A 17,896-nucleotide genomic window follows, 5' to 3' on the forward strand; every position below is an offset into this window, starting at 1 on the left:
CCCACCCAGACGCATCTCCAGCTCCCTCGCCTTGACTTCTGGCGTGTGTGTGTGTCCTGAGTCACTTCAGTCGTGTCCGACTCTTTGCGACCCCATGGGCAGTAGCCCACGAGGCTCCTCTGTCCATGGAGTTCTCAGGCAAGGATACTGCAGTGGGTTTCCATGCCCTCCTCCAGGGTGTCTTCCCGACCTAGGTAGGGATCGAACCCGCATCTCTATGTCTCCTGCATTGGCAGGCGGGTTCTTTATCACTGGCGCCACCTGGCGTCTGGCACTCACCTGAAATCCAACCACTTTCTCCATATTCCAGGCGACAGGAATCCCGCGGGCCCTGCGCTCTGAGGGCAGCCTAAGCTGGGGCCCCTGCAAGTTCGACCTGACCACGGACTTCCATAGTGACCGTGGAGATGCCCACCTGCAGTTGGCCCGTACCTGTGGGCCCCACACCTTGGTTCTGGGGCACCTGACCCACTCCCTGCCCCTCCTGGGCCGACTGGGCCTGCCACCCCAGAGTGCCATCAGCCTGACCGTCCAGCCTGGCCCTGCCCCCCACAGCTCCCTGTCCCTCCAGATGGGGCCGTGCTGGCTGCAGGGTGCCCTGGGGCAGCACACTGAGAACCAGAGCACGTGGATACTGGCCACCGAGCCGGGTTGCCCGCTGCTGGAGGTGCGTATAGTGGGCCAGCAAGGTCCCTGGAGAGGAGCTTCCCGTCAGCGTAAGGCCTGAGCCTGGCTGACACCCCCTCCAGGGACTTCCCAAGACCAGCTACTATTTCCCCAAAGCCCTGTTGGACACTTGACCCCTCTTATCTCTCATCCCGTGTTCCCATTTGGCAGATGAGGAGATCAAGGCTGGGTGAGATTAGAGGCACGCAGTGCCATGGAACTTGAGGACCACAGGCTCAGAATTTATGAGAGTCTGTCTTTTTAGTAAAATTTTAAGAGCAGGAAGGGAATGAGAGGAACTCTTCTCATGACAGTTGGAAACAGTTGCATCTTGGTTTCATAATCTGTTAAAAACCACAGGCTGGGTTTTATCTGAGCCAAGAGAGTCTGAGCATTGTCCTGTGATGTTTGGGGGAAGGGGACCCTGTGCCTCAGGAAAGGGGGAAGCTGGAGTCTAGGTCAGCAGACAGGGCTGGTGCCCTTGTCTGAGTGGCACAGGCCCCTGCCCTGTGTCTCCTGATGGAGCTTCCTGGGCGCAGGGACAGGGTCTGGTCCACTCAGCATCCCTGAGTGTAGGGCTGGGCGCGGGCAGATGTTCTGTCAGTGTTAATCAGGTCAACACAGGACTGGTCCACAAGAGAGCAGAGCATCATGGGGTGAAGCAGGCCTACCCACTAGGACTTTCTATGATGATGGAAATGTTCTTTACTATCCAGGACAGTAGCCACTAGAGACAGGGAGCTACTGAGGGCTTAAGATGATTTTACTCATGCTACAGAGAAACTGAATTCTTACTTGGACTTCATTTTAATTTAGATGGAACCAGCCCCATGTGGTTAGTGACCCTAACCCTAACCCTAACCCTTCACAGACTGAAGACAGATCAGGTTCAAACCTTAGCTCCTCTACTTATTAGCTATGTGATTCTGGGCAATGACTTTGCCTTGTTGAGCCTCAGTGTTCCCATCTGTAAAAGGGGGACTAGTAACTATCAATCTCAGAGTTGTTGGAATAGGGTGAAAAGAGAACATTTTGATGAAGCACTCAGCATGAGACTGTGTGTGTACTGAGTGTTCTCTGATGGACAACTGTTGTGTGTTGTGGTTGAAGCTGCAGTTTTGTTGTTACTGTAATGGGAGAGGAGTGGGGGTGAGGAAGAGGGTTGAAGATGGAGAATCGGGCCAGTCGTTGGTGTGGGACCACCCTCTGACCCCTCTCTCTGGGGTCCAGCAGGGCCTGGGCCTCCCAGCAGGGACGCAGCTCAGTGACTCCCTGCAGGCCTTGGGTGGGGAAGCAGAAGCATCAGGGGTCCCTGTGGCGGCCAGCCAGACTGCTTCCTTGACCTTGGCGGTGACCCTGCGCCCATCCGAGGCTGTACTCCGAGCGAAACTGAGGCCCACGCTGCCTGCACTGCACGCGCTTCCCCCGGAGACCTCGCTGACCGTCCAGTGTGGGTGGGAGGCCGGGTACCAGCTGCGCCTGGAGCTGCACATGGGGGCCTGTGAACTTCAGGGCAGTGGTGAGCTGCAGCTGGACCGCCGGCTGCAGTGGCGGGTGGTGGCCGAGAGCTCCTGCGAGGGCCTGCAGGTACGTGTGCCAGGGGTGGGTGGGAGGGATGAGCGCCAGGGTCTCCAGGCAGGAACCCTCCTTTTTAACCACTGCCAAAGTGAGAGAGATGGGGTGAACCCTGGAGGACTGGAGAACCTCCTCTAAGCCCTAGACATACAGCTGTAAACACGGTAGATGAGTGCCTCCCAGGGGCAGACAGGCAACCCCCAGGATAAATCAGCGAACTGTGGAGTGTTATTACACAGGGGTGAGGGCTAAGGAGAGAGAGAGAGTGGGAAAGGGGGTCATGAAAAACAGGGCAGATACTGCAGTTTTGTATGTCGGTCAAGGTTGGTCCCCCAAACAGGGTGACATTTAAGCACAGACCTGAAGGAGAGGAGAGAGTAGGATTGTGGGTACCTGGGGAGAAGGTTTTCTCTTTTTTAAAAGAATATTTATTTCTGTTTATTTATTTGGTTGCACCGGGTCTTAGTTGAGGCATGAGGGATCATTTGTTGTGGCATGCGAACTCTTAGTTGCAGGACTGGGGATCTAGTTCTCTGACCAGGGATCGTACCTAGGACCCTTGCATTGAGGATGTGAAGTCTTAGTAACTGGACTACCAGAGAAGTCCCAAGGGGAAAGGATTTTCTGGGCATGGCCAGTGTAAAGGCCCTGAGGCAGAGCTGGAGAGGGAAGGGCATTCTCTGGGGCTGGGATCAGCAGACCGTCTCTCTGAAAGTCCAGATAGCAAATACCTTAGACCTTACAGGCCATTCAGCCGCTGTTGTAACTACTCTGTGCTGCTGCCGTAGTGCAATGCGCCATAGGCAGTGTGCAGTGAATGGGCATGACTGTGTTCCAATAAAGCTTTATTTACAGCAGGCAGCGGGCTGGATGCAGCTGGTGGGCTGGCGTTTGCTGACTTCTGTTTTATAAAAAGCCCATGGGGTGGGAGCACCCTCGGATTCAGGATCCACCACGGAGGTGGAGAGAGAGGATTGGATAGAAGTCAGATGTGGGTGTGAGAAATAGGGGAGCCAGATGGCGACTGTGTGAGAAGAGGACTGGGGCTGCTGCTGTTCCTGGTGATAGGAAGGACGTGGGTGGAGAAGGAGAGTTGGGAAGCGGGTGTCGCTGACTCACAGGCCCTTTTGGGATGTGTTAAATCTGGATCCAACCAGTCCATTCTGAAGGAGATCAGCCCTGGGAATTCTTTGGAAGGAATGATGCTAAAGCTGAAACTCCAGTACTTTGGCCACCTCATGCGAAGAGTTGACTCATTGGAAAAGACTTTGATGCTGGGAGGGATTGGGGGCAGGAGAAGAAGGGGATGACCAAGGATGAGATGGCTGGATGGCATCACTGACTCGATGAATGCGAGTCTGAGTGAACTCCGGGAGTTGGTGATGGACAGGGAGGCCTGGCGTGCTGTGATTCATGGGGTCGCAAAGAGTCGGACACGACTGAGCGACTGAACTGAACTGAACTAAATCTGACAGGGCTCTTAAATGCCCAAGCGGAGACGGTGGGGGCAGTCAGGTCAGCTGTGGTCTGAACTGGAGGTGTCCTCTTGGTGGTCACATTTAAAGCCACAGACTGAGGACTTCCCTGGTGGTCCAGTGGTTAAGACTTTGCCTTCCAATACAGGGGGTGCAGGTTCAATCCCTGGTCGGGGGTGAAGATCCCACATGCCTCAGGGCCCCAAAACCAAAACATAAAACAGAAGCAATATTGTAACAAATTCAATTAAGATTTTTTTAAATGGTCTACATCAAAAAGAAAAAAACTCAATAAAGTCACAGACTGGCTGGGATGTCTGTGGGGTAGGTGGAGACTAGGCACTCAGGTTGCAAAGCTGGGGAAGATGAGAAGGAAACCACCAAGGGAACCAAAAACAAGCCAGGAGGAGGAGGAACCCCAAGGGAGAAGGGGTCTCTAGGCTGGGGAGGAAAGGGTTAATAGGGTCAAATGCTGTGTCAGGCGGGTGGAGCAGGGCAGCTGTCCTGGGCACTGGAAGGCCACCTGTGAGGCCAGGAAGCCCAGACTGTGAATTAAGGTTCTGGCCCTTGTCCCTGGTGGCCTTGAGCACATCCCTGTTCCTCCCAGGGCTTCAGAGCCATCATCGTAGATGGGGTGCAGTGACCTCCTCCTGTGCTCAGCGATGTGCTGGTAGGCGGAGCCTAGGGAGATGCCCACGTGGGCCGGCCTTGCAGCCTGCTTCCTGAGCAGGCTCCCATCGCCTCTCAGAAGCAGGGGTCTGGGTTCTGTGAGCCTGGGGAGTTGGAGAGGTTGGGGGAGGAGAGGAGGGGAAATACATGTTTCAGAGCTGCCAGTGTTCCAGGGCTCTTGACCAGTTGGTTTCACAGGATGCGTGAAAAGCACGGGATGCTTGGGCATAAAGAGGCAATCTATGTGGTTTGGGGAATTAGGAAAGGGGCCGGAGGAAGCTCGTTTGACAGTGCAGGGCTACTGAAGTGGGGCCCTCTGGCACTCCTAAAATCTGACCCAAGTCACAAACCCTCTCCTGTAGAGACTCATGTGGGCACATCCTCATCCCATTTTGTTTTCAGTTCAAGGGAGATCATGGGACCCCTGATGCCCACTTGAGACCCATCCTAGTTAAGACAACCTACTTCCATCTCTTTCAACCCTTCCAGGCCCTGGGGGTCCCAGGCCGAGTCAACAGCTCCGGCTACGTTGCAGTGAACTCCACAGCCATGGACGCTCAGGCGCTGGTCACCGTGGATGCCAGCACGCTACGGGGGCTGCTTGTCCTCAGCACCACCGAGGTGAGGGTGCAGACCAGGCCTGGGATGCCAGGGCCATGTGCTCCTGATGAGAGAAGCATTTGGATACCAGCTGAGCTCCAGAGAGGACCCTAGCAGATGAGAGCTTCACGGTCCATGAGTAGAGGAATGAGACTTCCGAGGAGAAGTCCCTCAGCTGCCCCTTCCCCTTCCTAACTCTCCAGGAGCCATCGCTCATCTGACTCTTTTAATGTCATGTTCACGAAAGCACACAGCCTGCTCGCTTTTGCATCTGCCTCCTTTTATTCAGCATGATGCTTGTGGGATTCACGTGGTCTGTATCCTTTTTCACTGCTGTATAGTATTCCATGGTGTGCTGGTATCACAATTCATCTGTTCATCTTATCCATTAGCATTTGGGCAGTGTCTAGTTTTTTATTGCATATTTAATTTAAGTAAGTACTTTTTTTATTTTAAAAATATCATCATTGTGATATAATACACATGACAAAATTTACCATCTTAACCACTTTCAAGTGCACAGTTCAGTGGCATTAAATACATTCACATGGTTGTACAGCCATCACCACCATCGGTGTCCAGAACTCTCTTCATCTTGCAAACCTGAAACTACCCGCAATACAACAACTTGTCGTTTCCCGCACTCCCCGCCCAGCTCTGTTGAATTTCCTTCCTTTTTAAGGCTGAATACTATTGCATTGTATGAATGGTCCATATTTTGTTGATCCATTTATCCATCAGTGGACACTGGGTTGCTTCCCCTCTTTGGCTGTTGTGAAGAGTGCTGCTATGAACACGGGTGTACAAATATTTCTTGGTGATATCTCATGTGAGTCTTGGTTTTTCTTGCTCTGTTATAGACCCAGCAGGAGGTGAACTTGCTGCTCACACACAACCTGCCTCAGCCCAACCCCTTGGCCCTCCCAGCCCAGATCCTGCTGTACCTGACCAACAAGAGGCTCGGGCCCAGCTACAGACACACCCTGCAGGTCGGAGTGGATGGCAAAGAGGTGGGGGCTCTGCCGGGGTGAGGGGGGGCCTGGTGGGGCTGGGAGCTGGCCCGACGGCCCTGGTCCCACGTCTTCCACCCTGACATGTATCCGAGGAGCTGACCTTCACTCGGTGGCCAGAGCACGTCTCCCTGGAGTGCAGACTCCAGCACAGCCTGCCCGCACTGCGGACGCTGTGGGTGGAGGACAGGGTGGCCCTTCAGGTCAGCCTTGGCAAGCGGCAGTGATAATGGAAATCATTCATTCATTCAACAAACCTTTTTGGAAGTACCTCTGAGACAAGGGGATGGTAGAACAAGCTTCAGACCTCCCTCTGAGCCTCAGTCTTTACATCTGGAAATTGGGGCTGCTGATACTCATTTTGCCCTGGTGACTCATCTGGTAAAGAATCCTCCTGCAATGCGGGAGACCTGGGTTCGATCCCTGGGTTGGGACGATTCCCTGGAGAAGGGAACCCCCACCCACGCCAGTATTCTTGCCTGGAGAATCCCATGGACAGAGGAGCCTGGGGGCCTACAGTCCATGGGGTCACAAAGAGTAGGACATGACTGAGTGACTTTCCCTTCACGTTTCACTTTCAGTATTCATTTCCTTCACCCAGCCGTGCCCCCAGGACTGTTACACATTCTCTTCCTCTAGAGCCCCCTCCCCCACTCCCAGCAGACCAGAGCTCGTCCTCTGCCCTCTTTTTCTACGTTGTCCACACACACTCCCTTCACGGTCTTATCCGTTCTCTCATATCAATGGGCGTATCTGCACTGCCGTGTCCCCCATCTTTTCCTCCCCTGAATCCCAGATCAGTAGGCCCACCTGCCCACTGTATCTCCACTCAGGTGCCTGGCAGGCACCTCCAACTTCAGCTGTTCCAAAACCAGACAGGCCAGCCCCCCAGACCGGCCCCTCCCTGTCTCTCTCCATCTTGGCAAGCAATGCCTAGTCCATCCTTCCCACCATGTAGTCAAACCCTTGAAATCAACCTTGATTGGCCAAGGCCTCATTGAGGAACCCCCTAAAGCGTCACCTCATTAGAACCAAAGACTCTCCAATCACCCAGGAAATTCCAAGGGACCTGTGAGCTCCGTGTCACATTCTCCTGTCCCTCCCATCACTCAGTCTACAAAGCTGTGAGTTCTGTGCCAGGAACTGGGCTCAAAGACCAACTGTTAGCAGGAACTGGGACCAGAGGCCACCGCAGCTGCAGCTTTACTGTGCCACGCCCTTCCTCGCCTCTCCGCAGCTTTCTTTTCCATCAACTTCCCATCATCCATCACGTGATGCCTTCGGTGTGGTCCCGGTCTGACTCCCACTGCTGGTGTTTAAGTTCCACGCGGTAATGTAAAAGTTCAGACATTTCTGTCTGTCTCACGTGTGGCAGCTTTGGAAGGTGTAACAGGACCCAGCGAGTGGTAGGTGTTCAGTCGACATGGTGGAGCGATGGAGTGACACCCCCCGCTTTATAGAGCGGGCGACTTAAAGCAGGAGTCTGCTCGCCACCTGCTGCCACGCGCTGTGTGTTCCGATCGTAATGGCTAATGTGCTATTGTGGTTTCAGTGATTAACTCACAGGCATGCTGGAGGGGAGCTTGCAAACTCAAAGCCTTTGGGGCCCCGTGGAGAACTCCAGTGTGAGCTGTGAGGGGACCTAGAGAGCTCACACCCTGTCTAAAGTCTTCCAAGGGGTATATTTTTAACTTTTTGAAAAAAAGATAAAAAAAAAAAATGTATTAACTTTTGTTGGGGTGAAATACATCTTTACCATTTTAACTGTTTTATTTTGTTTCAAGATATTTTTCTGTGGACCATTTTCTGAAGTCTCTATTGGATTTCTTACAATATTGCTTCTGTTTTATGTTTTGAGTTTTTTGCCCATGGGGATCTTAGTTCCCTGGCCAGGGACTGAATCCTCACCCTTTGCATTGGAAGGCGAATTCTTAACGACTGGACTTTGAAGGAAGTCCCCTGAGCTATTTTAAACTGTACAATTCAGGTATTTAGTACACTGATAAATTTGTGTAGCTACTCTCTAATTCAGAGCATTTTCACCCCCCGAGATGGGAGCCCTGTTACCCACGAGCATTCACTCCTCAGCAGGCACCTCCCCGCCCTCTAGTGCCAAACAGCAGGTGTGTCGTTTGCCAAGTGTAACCCAGCTCGCTCAGGGCCCCAGTTCTTCCCACCCCAGTGGTGTAGATGGTACAAGACCCCAGGGTTTGGGCGAGTGGGTCCTAGCTGCGCCAGGCTGGCTTTCTCTGCTCAGGGTGGTCCGGCGTCTCCTGGGTGTTGTTCCAGGTCTCCACGGACGTTGACAGCAGCGGCGCTGGCTTTGAGAATTCAGGACGCATCTCATCAGGGTCCACGTCTCTGAATTACTCCGTGAGCTGCCGTCACCGCGATGGGCGCCTGGAGTTCTCTGGTTGGAGCGAGCACAACAGCTGGGCCCTGCGGCAGGCGGGGTTCCCGGAAGAGGCCCACCTGGGCGCTGAGCTGCAGATGCAGAGTAAGGTGGCCAGACCCTGCCCGGGATCGGGAGTCAGCCCCCCTACACCGACACCTGCCCACCAGCCTCAGGCCAGGCGTGACCCTGAGTTCCAGGACTAACCAGGATGCCCTTGGCCTTGGAACCTGACTCTTAAAGGAGCGGGTATTCACTTCCCAGGGTGGCCAAGGCAACGTACCATAAAACGGGTGGCTTAAAACAACAGAAATTTATTCTCCCAACTTCTAAAGGCTGGAAGTCAGAAACCAGGTGAGGTCAGGGCCATGCTCCCTCCAGAGTCTTTAGGATTCAACCCTTACTTGCCTCTGCCCGCTCCTGGTAGCCCCAGGCATTCTTGCACTTATGGCTGTATAACCCTGGTCTCTGCCCCCGAGTCTCTGCCTTTGTTTCTGTAAGGATGCTAGCCATTGGGTTATGGCCCAGCCCAACCCAGCACCTCACCTTGGCTTGCTTCGTGGTTTACTCATTAAGTTGTGTCCAACTCTTGCAACCCCACGGACTGTATCCCACCAGGCTCCTCTGTCCATGGGATTCTCCAGGCAAGATGACTAGAATGGGTTGCCACTTTCTTTTCCATGGGAACTTCCCGACTCAGGGACTGAACCCGGGTCTCCTGCATTGCAGGTGGATTCTTTACCAGCTGAGCCACCAATCCTATTTCCAAATAAGGGCACATCCACAGGCCCTGGGAGTTAGAACTTCAAACATAATTTTTAAGGGGAAATAGTTTAACCCATATTGGAGGAGGAAGAGAAGGTAACAGTAATAGTGTTTTTCTTATTGTTTGTTTTTTTTTTATGAGGGATTTTATTTTTATTTATTTGGCCGTGCTGGGTCTTATCTGTGCCACGTGGGATCTTTAGTTGCAGCATGCAAGTTCTTAGTTGCGGCAGGTGGGATCTAGTTCCCTGACCAGGGATCAAACCCAGGCTCCCCGCACTGGGACTGTGGAGTCTTAGCCCCTGGGCCACCAGGGAAGTCCCAGGAGCCCTCGTTGATTGAGTGATTACCGCATATGTAGTCACTGAGGCAAGCTCTCAGTACATAGCTCAGTGAGTCTGCTAGACAACCCCGTTCACACCAAGGGAAGCTTGAAGTCCCCAGTGGGGCCTCTGGGTCCTCAGACCCTCTGACTTCTCTCCTGACCCCTGCTCATTCCGCTCTTTGATATTCTTCCAACACATGAGGCTTACTCCTGCCTCAGGACCTTTGCACAGGCTGTTCCGTCTGCCTGGAACGCTCTTCCCCACATGATTCCTTGCGGGAGAAACAAGGAGACAGCCCCTCACCACCTGCGTCTCAAATGCCATCTCCTCGTGGAGGCCTTGCCTCTCTCCCTAGTTATTTGCATCCCCACCTCCCTCCAGCTCTCCCCACCTCTCTCCCAGACTTTGTCGTTCTAACAAGCTGTGTAACCCACTTCTTAAATATCCTTATTTCTCACTTCCCACCTTCCATCCACCCCACACTCCACTCTTTGTTTGCAGAGTGGCAGATAGTAAGTGCTCAGTTAATCATCTGTTGAGTGAACAGATAGGAGGGGATGGTGAGTAACACCATCCCTGTTCTGCAGGGGAGGAACAGAAGCTCAGAGAGGTTGAGTCACTTGTCCCATGCCATACAGCTGGCTCATGATGAATCCAGGCAGCATGACCCCAGAGCCACCCTCTGATCCACCCCCGCCCCCGCGTAGATGGCAGAGATCAGGATCCCTGCACAGCCCCGAGTCTCCTGGATGGTCCTCTTCTGGCCTTGAACTCTTCCAGCCTTGGTTCTCAGCCTCCTGCAGGGTGAGCAGGCTCCTGGATCAGACAGGGGACTGTCTCACAGACTGCTCTGAGGAAGGGTTTGTCAGGGATGTTGTGGGTCAGTGATGGGACAAGTGTCCCAGGAGTGATTCCCCACAGCCCCAGTTCCTGGGCCAGGAGACCTGGGGTGCTAGCCTTCAGCCACGGTGGCTTCTCACCCCCCAGCTGCTCTCTCTCAGGGGGCATGTTCTGCCTGGTGTCAATATTCTTGGTGTCCCCACAATTAGGAACCTCCCCAGGCACAAGGGGACTGAATCCCCTTGGACGTGTGTTCACTCCCCACTCATGCCCCACATACAGTAGGTGCACATGGGTAAACACTGCATAATGAAGGAAGGAGACAGACCCTTCATGAGACCTACTATGTGCCCAGCACGCAGATGTGTTATCTTAGTTAATCTTGGCGATGTCTCTTGAGGTGGGTGGCCTATGCCCACTCTGTAGGTGAGGAAATTGAGGCTCAGAGTGGCCAGCTTGTCCTTGTCTGCCAAGGAGGGCCTCCCAGGTGATGGGGCTGAGCGAGATCCCAGAATCTCCTTTCGTGGAGGAGTTTCTTCTGTCTGCTGAGCTGAGTTGTGGCCTAGCTCGGAGGCAGGGGACTGGAAGAAATGCCCGCACATGCTAGAGGAGGGTGCAGACCCTTCTGCCTGGGCCAGGCAAGCTTCAGGTCAATATTATTTGATATTGATTTGATATTATATTAACCCTGGAGAAAAGCACCATTGGTTTGTTCACTCCCTTATTAGGTTCTGGGCACTTATGATGTGTCTGGGGCAGTACTAAGTGCTGGAGTCACAGCAGGGAAGGAAATAGACTAAAGGTCCTGCTCTCATGGAACTGACCTTCTGGCAAGGGAGGAAGCAGGACGGGCTGGGAGATACTTTAGAAGGGCAATCAGAGGAGGCTGCTCGGAGGAGTTGTCATAGCAACAGTGACTCCAATGCGAGAAGGAGCTGGCCAGGCCAAGACTGGGGGAAGCCTCATGACAAATGCTTTCACAGGGACTCAGAGGTGAAAGGCTCGCCCAGGTCAGTCTCACTGGTATCCACAGGGTTTGACCCTAAAGTGGAATGGGAAATGAACCCCAGTTCCCAGCAGCCTTTGCCATTCTCTGTCTCTAGAGACCCAGACACAGGCCCGTGTGGTCCTCCAAGGTGGGGACGATGGGATCAGCATGGACACGGCAGCCCTGGTGGCCCGGCCAGTGAATGGCCCCCTGGAGCTGGTGGTGAATGTCAGCCACACGGCACCTCTTCTCCGGAGGCTGGGCCTGCCCTTTGCCAGCCAGGTGAGGTGTGGGTGGCCAGCCCAGGCAGGGCCAGACTCCCCTGCTAATTCTGTCAACTCCCATCCTGTTCCCAGGGGCAGAGGACCACTGTGTGCACAGTTGATGCGAATGGTCTTGCCTTGTGTCTGTCCAGCACTTTACAGTTTGCAAAGACTTTATTAATAATGATAATAACTGTCACCAGCGGCCTCTGTGCTCCCTGCCGTGGGGCTGGTGTGGATGGGCCCCTGCACCTGTGCTCCAGCTCCTGGTCCTGTGTCCTCTCCACCCTTCCAGCTTGCATTTGTACAGCGCCTACTGCATGCTTGGCACTGTTCTGAGGGTCCCATAGGGCTCATCTCCTAACACCCCAGTAAGAGGCAGAGCAGCACAGTTGTTATACATGCCATCTCTGGAGGCCAGTCCCAGCTCTGTCATTTGCTGGCTGGCTGTCCTTGGGCAGATTCCTTAGCCCCTCTGTGCCCTTAGTCTCCTCATCTGTGAAATGGGGATAATACCGGTACTGTTAATGTGAGGGTTGTAAGGATGGAGTGAGTCAGTACCAGTGATGCCCCTGGGATGGTGTGTGGCTGGAGCTGATGCTTCAGAAGCCTTTGCTGCTCTGATGGTGCTGGTGATGCTGGCCGCTGTAGTCATCAGCATCCTCAGGTCACAGGTCCGTCTCTCAGTGACCTGCCCAAGGTCATGTAGCAAGTAGGCATCAAAACAGGGGCTCAGACTTGGTACCGGGTCCTTCCCTGAGATGCGCCCCCACACCCTCTAAGACAGGAACTGTGCTGAGTCCCCATGCAGCGGGCCACTGGCAGTTGGTGTGAACTCGACTTGCTTAGTGGGGCCCTCCCTCTCCCTCACAAGCCACAGAGCACATACATCCCAGACTCTTTTCCAGCCTTCTGCTTTGGGCTATCCGGCAATCCCCCTGCCCCTCACTCCCCTCTGCCATGGGAGGAGGGGCAGTTCCCAGAGTCCAGGGGCCCAGGATGTCACTCTTCCCACAGAGGGTCTGAGTCACTGTGACTCACCGCTGAGCAGCACTTCATCTGAATCCCCTTTCCCTGCCCTCAGCCCGGGTGGTGGGGAGGTCTGTAGGATGCCGGCTCTTTGCTGATGTCTGGGGTACAGGTGGACACTGGGGACCCATGGCTGGCAACCTGAGCTGCAGCGAGAGAGCTGGCCCAGGCCTGCCTGGGGCCGAGTCTGATGGGCATCTGCCCTGCCAGGCTGGTGGGCGGACAGGGATGTGAGGGTCCTCAGGCCCCTTCCTCCCAGCCTGTCCCCCCCGACCCTCACCCCGTCCTGTTCCCTCTTCAGCTCATGTTCCGGGAGCTCTGGGAAAAGGAAGAGATGCATTCTTCCCTGCAGCTGACGTGCGATTCTCAAACCAGCCTGGTCCTCAATATCCAAGGCCACAACCAGGCACTCAGGTGAGGGCTTTGCCACACACTAGGGGTCCCGAGGGGAGAGGAATGGGTGAGGGAGAGGCCTCAGCTGAGCACCCGACCCACAGCGCTGCTTCAAACCCTCCCCACAGCCCCACTGCACAGAGGTGGCAAGGGAGGCTCAGAGAGGCCAAGTGACTTGCCTGAGGTCACACAGCTAAGAAAACATCTTTGACCTCTGGGGCTCGGGACACGAAGGAGGAGTTCTTATTCTCGCAAGTTAATGCATCCCAGGCCTCGAATAGTAATAACTAGTATGGCTCTTCACTCTGGGAACCTTCTGGGGTCAGAGGTCTTAACACTCAGATGAAGTCAGGTGAGTCACCAGGCTCCAGGTGATGGAGGGTGATGAAGTAGCCACTGTTAACGACAGGGATCAGCGGTTCTCACCCGGGGGCGTTGGGCAGTGTCTGGGGAAAGGTCCGGTTGTTACAGCCAGGAAGGGGGGTCTACCGGCTCCTCACGGGCGGGGGCCACAGCTACTGCCAGACCTCCTGTAATGCGCGGGCCAGCCCCCAGCGATGACTGGTGTGGCCCGCGGTGTCAGCTGTGCTGAGGCTGGCACACGTGGTGTAGGGGCACCCCCGGACAGGGCAGCCCCCAGGGCAGGCGGCAGTGGGGAGCCGTGAGTGCCTGGCCTGAGGAGGCGAGGGTGGGGTGCTGTGAGCCCAGGGCTGCAGGAGGGGGCCGGGTTTGAAGCTTGCTGTCCAAAGTGAGGGGGCCCATGGGTGGGCCCACAGAAGATGTGCTGCTGAGTACCACCCAGCCCCTGTGCTGGACGTGAAACGGAGGCACTTGCCCACTGTGCCAGGACCAGGTGGAGGCCAAGCTGGAATGCAAACACACGTCGCTGCAGCCCTGACTGTTGCACCCCATGGCCATCAGGCCTCTGGGCATGTTAATAGCCCTTCATTGGGTTGCTGCCATGTTTCTGGGTCTCCAGCCCTCTGCTGGGGTGAAGCCCTGACTGTTGTACCCCATGGCCATCAGGCCTCCAGGCATGTTAATAGCCCTTCATTGGGTTGCTGCCATGTTTCTGGGTCTCCAGCCCTCTGCTGGGGTGGTTGGCTTGGTCCTGACCCGGCCTGCACAGAGCGCCCTCAAGCCAGGCTTCTCACACCTTCTTTGCTTCCAGCAAAGAGCTGCGGCTCTCCGGCCGGCATCATCTCCCCATCCTCCTCGGCCGCTGCCCCAGCAGAGCCTCTGCCTCAGCCAAGGTAACTGTGTCCCGGCCACCCCTGAGCCCCTAACTGGTTCCAGATGCCCTGCCTGAGGCAAGTGGGGGCCGCACAGGCCAGCCTCGCCGCTGCGGAGTGTTAACACATCACATGTGTCCCCCAGCTTGCAGCAGGCTGCGCTGGGCCACCCTCAGAAACCCCTGGCTCCAGGTTTCCCAAACAGGCCCGGGTTTACATTCCTGGGCCGGCCCTGCAGCCCCCAGCAGGGCCCACGAGACCCCCAGGAGCCAGGGGAGTCTTGCCCACCAGTGCCTAGCACCGCCTCCCCTCAGCCTGGCACGCTCCCAGGCACTGGATCAGATGACGCGGCCTTTGAGCTGAGCCAGCCTCCGCTCCCAGGTGCCCCATGTCCCTTTCCCACGGCCTCTGCGTGGCTTCCTGCCCTGTGTCTGCAAGTCCTGTGTTCACCTGGAACCCTGGGATATCGCTGTCTCAGGCATCTGCTCTGAGTAGCGTCTGGAGGTGCTGGGCGTGGACAGGAGGGCCAGTGAGAGCCGGGATTCCCCTTCCCTTGGTGCTGCCATTGTTTCTTTTTGTCTGCTCCTCCCCGAAGCAGGAGATCCTGGAAGGTGTGCCCAGGACCTGGCCTAGGGCCCAGCACATAGTAGGTGCTTAGTGAGAGACAGTGAGGGAAGGAATGAATGGATGACGGGACGAGTGAATGAATGAGGACACACACCAGCTGGTCGCTTCCTTATCCTACCAGCCACCCAGCTTTGTAAAAAGCACCCGCCCACCGGCCTTGGCCCAGGCTGACTTTGTTTATAGAGCACCTACTGTGTGCCAGGCTGTGTACCAGCACATCACACACAGTCTCAGAGCTCTGCAGGCTTCACTCACCATCATTCAGGGAACCTCTTAGTTTCCCCCCAATCTTTCTTTTCAATAATTTCCAACCTATAGAAAAGGTACTATAGGGCAGTGACCATTTACCAACTGGTTTCTCCCCCAGTTTTATTGAGATGTAATTGACATACAGCACTGTTAGAGTGTACAACACATTAATCTGACTTGCATCTACTGTGAAATGACTGTAATGAATTAGTTAAATCTGTTAGAGAGAGAGAGAAAAAGAAAAGGGAAAAAAAATCTTGTGATGACAACTGTTAGGATCTCTTCGCTCTTTTTTTTTTTAAATTTTATTGGAATATGGTTGATTTACATGTTTAGTTTCTGCTGTACAGCAAAGTGAATCAGTTACACATATGCATATATTCACTCTTTTTTAGATTTTATTTCTGTATAAGGTCACTACAGAGTATTGAGTAGAGTTCCCTGTGCCATGCAGTAGGGTCTCACTAGTTCCCTGTTTTATCTCTGGTAGTGCATATATGTCTGTCCCAACCTCCCAGTTTATCCCTCCGTTCCCTTGGTAACCGTAAGTTTCTTTTTTGCATCTGTGACTGGTTCACTTGTACCATTCTTAACAACTCTCAGATATATCATCCAGCAGGGTTAACAGTAGCCATCTCACTGTGCGAACATCCCTGGTATTTATCTTATATCACCAAGTCTTAATATCTTGCCACATCTTTCTATTTATACTTAATATGTTATATACTTGTATATATTCACACACATATTTTTGTATTGTGAGTAATATTGAGCTGTTTCTGGAGGCGTCTCATTACTCCTAAATACTGCAGCTGGTGTTTCCTATAACAAGGGTATTTTCTTGTATAACACAGTAAAATTACCAAATTCAGGAAATTTAACATGTGACATAATATCGTTGTTGAGTATACAGCTCATCATAAAATTTCCCAGTTATGCAGTAATTCTTCTTTCTCAATAAGGCCCTTCTGAGCTGTTTTGTTTGTTTTAAATCTGGGATGCAGTTCAAGATCATCCAGGGCATTCAGTTGTCATGTCTCTTTAGTTTCTTAATATCTAGGACAGAGGTCTGCAAGCTTTTACTGTAAAAGGCCAGATAATAAATATTTTAGCCTTTATACCCAATACCCTCTCTGTTGCCATCACTCAATTTTGCATTATAACAAAACGGCAGCCATAGATGATATGTAAATAAATGGGCTTGGCTGTGTTCCAATAAAACTTTATTTACAAAGCAGGCAGTGGGCCGAATTTGGCACAAAGACTGACCTCGATCTAGCGATTCTCTTCCTACCACCTACCTTTCTTTCCTTTAACATCTTATTATTATATTTTTCAGACACTGAAAGATTCAAACAGCTTCCTAGCAAATACTCACATACCTGTCACCTTGATTTTTTCATTCATATTTCGCTCTACTTTATCCCACAGCTCTCCACCTTTTTAATGCATTTCAAAGGAAGTTCCTGATACTGATATACTTCCCCCTAAACATTTCATATAATTAACCACCTTAAAGAAGAACTCCTGTATTGAACAGCAAGGATTTACTGTATAGCACAGGGAACTGTAATCAATATCTTATAATAACCTAAAATGGAAAAGGATCTGAAGCTGTGTACCTGAAACTAATACACTATTGTAAACCAACTATAGTTCAGTTTTTAAAAAGAAAGAAAGCTTTCGCGTGGACCATTTTGCAGTGTCCAGGCAATCATTTTGCAAAAATCCTCTGTTTGAATTTGTCAGATTGATTGTGTGAGGTGTGATTCAGGTTGGACGTTTTTGACAGGGGAGTCACTAAATTAATGATGTTTCTGGAAAGCTCTTAGAAATACCAATTCTTGACCCAGTTTCTAGAGGCTCTCTTTTTACAGGTCTTAGGTGGGGGCCCAGAGTCTATATTTTTAGCATGTGCCCCGAGTGATTCTGCTCTTCAACCAGCCTGGAAATTAGCACATGATTTCACATAGTTTCCACATCAACACATTAATAAAGTGCATTTCATCATCCCAGTTTATCTGGTTAGAGAGTGACGTCCTAAGGGGTTATGGAACTAGCTAGAGGTCACTCACCCCATGCTTGGAAGAGCCAGAGCTGAATCCCGGCCTGTTTGATGCACTGTCTGTGTGCCGTCCTCTGCTGCAGACTGCCCCCTCCCATTTACAGTGATAATTAGAATGCCTGCCTGCTGCAGGCTGGTAGCCACCTGCAAGTCAGTGTTAGAGCATGAAGGGCATGGGAGATTGTTGTCCTGGCCACACCTGGTGATCTAACCTGAGCTTAGGACCCTTGTGTGTGCTAAGTTGCTTCAGTCATATCTGACTCTTTGCGACCCCATTGATTGCAGCCCACCAGGCTCCTCTGTCCATGGGATTTTCCAGGCAAGAATACTGGAGTGGGTTGCCATGCCCTCCTCCAGGGGATCTTCCCTGGACCTCACATCATCACAATGCATCTCATCCAGGGAGCTGTGGGTCTTTAAGTCTGGGGGCTTTGGGAGGCAGAGCCTACTTCCAGCACCTTCCTGAATGTTCTGTCAGAGACTTGGCTGAGGAATTCTGCCTTGCTTTCCTTCTGACCCAGCTACGATACTCTGAGGGTGGAGCCGAGGGCACATTTGTGTTGATGGTGGAGGAGCATCATTTCCACATGGGCGCCGGGCTCGCAGCTGCTAAGAACAGCCTTACCAACATCATCAAGCTGGAGCAGACCTTCCCCCAGGTGCGTGGAGGAGGCCAGCACAGGCTTGGCGGCGGGGGGGACGGGGGGATGTTCCCGGGGCAGCCCTTTAAGA

At 53.1% G+C, this 17,896-nt stretch overlaps 1 protein-coding gene across 1 annotated transcript in view; it reads left to right on the plus strand.

Annotated features, from left to right (window-relative positions):
- LOC128060070 (uncharacterized) overlaps positions 1 to 17,896 on the plus strand; it is a 188,897-nt gene that overhangs the window by 110,483 nt on the left and 60,518 nt on the right. The window contains exons 43-51 of the mRNA XM_052652297.1: positions 311 to 667; positions 1,897 to 2,253; positions 4,875 to 5,006; positions 5,846 to 5,995; positions 8,285 to 8,492; positions 11,422 to 11,588; positions 12,900 to 13,012; positions 14,163 to 14,244; positions 17,686 to 17,823. Coding sequence (XP_052508257.1) covers positions 311 to 667; positions 1,897 to 2,253; positions 4,875 to 5,006; positions 5,846 to 5,995; positions 8,285 to 8,492; positions 11,422 to 11,588; positions 12,900 to 13,012; positions 14,163 to 14,244; positions 17,686 to 17,823 — 1,704 coding nt within the window. The remainder of the gene's footprint in view (positions 1 to 310; positions 668 to 1,896; positions 2,254 to 4,874; positions 5,007 to 5,845; positions 5,996 to 8,284; positions 8,493 to 11,421; positions 11,589 to 12,899; positions 13,013 to 14,162; positions 14,245 to 17,685; positions 17,824 to 17,896) is intronic.

The sequence above is a fragment of the Budorcas taxicolor genome, chromosome 2 (assembly GCF_023091745.1).
Source record: "Budorcas taxicolor isolate Tak-1 chromosome 2, Takin1.1, whole genome shotgun sequence".
In the NCBI taxonomy this organism is placed as follows: domain Eukaryota; kingdom Metazoa; phylum Chordata; class Mammalia; order Artiodactyla; family Bovidae; genus Budorcas; species Budorcas taxicolor.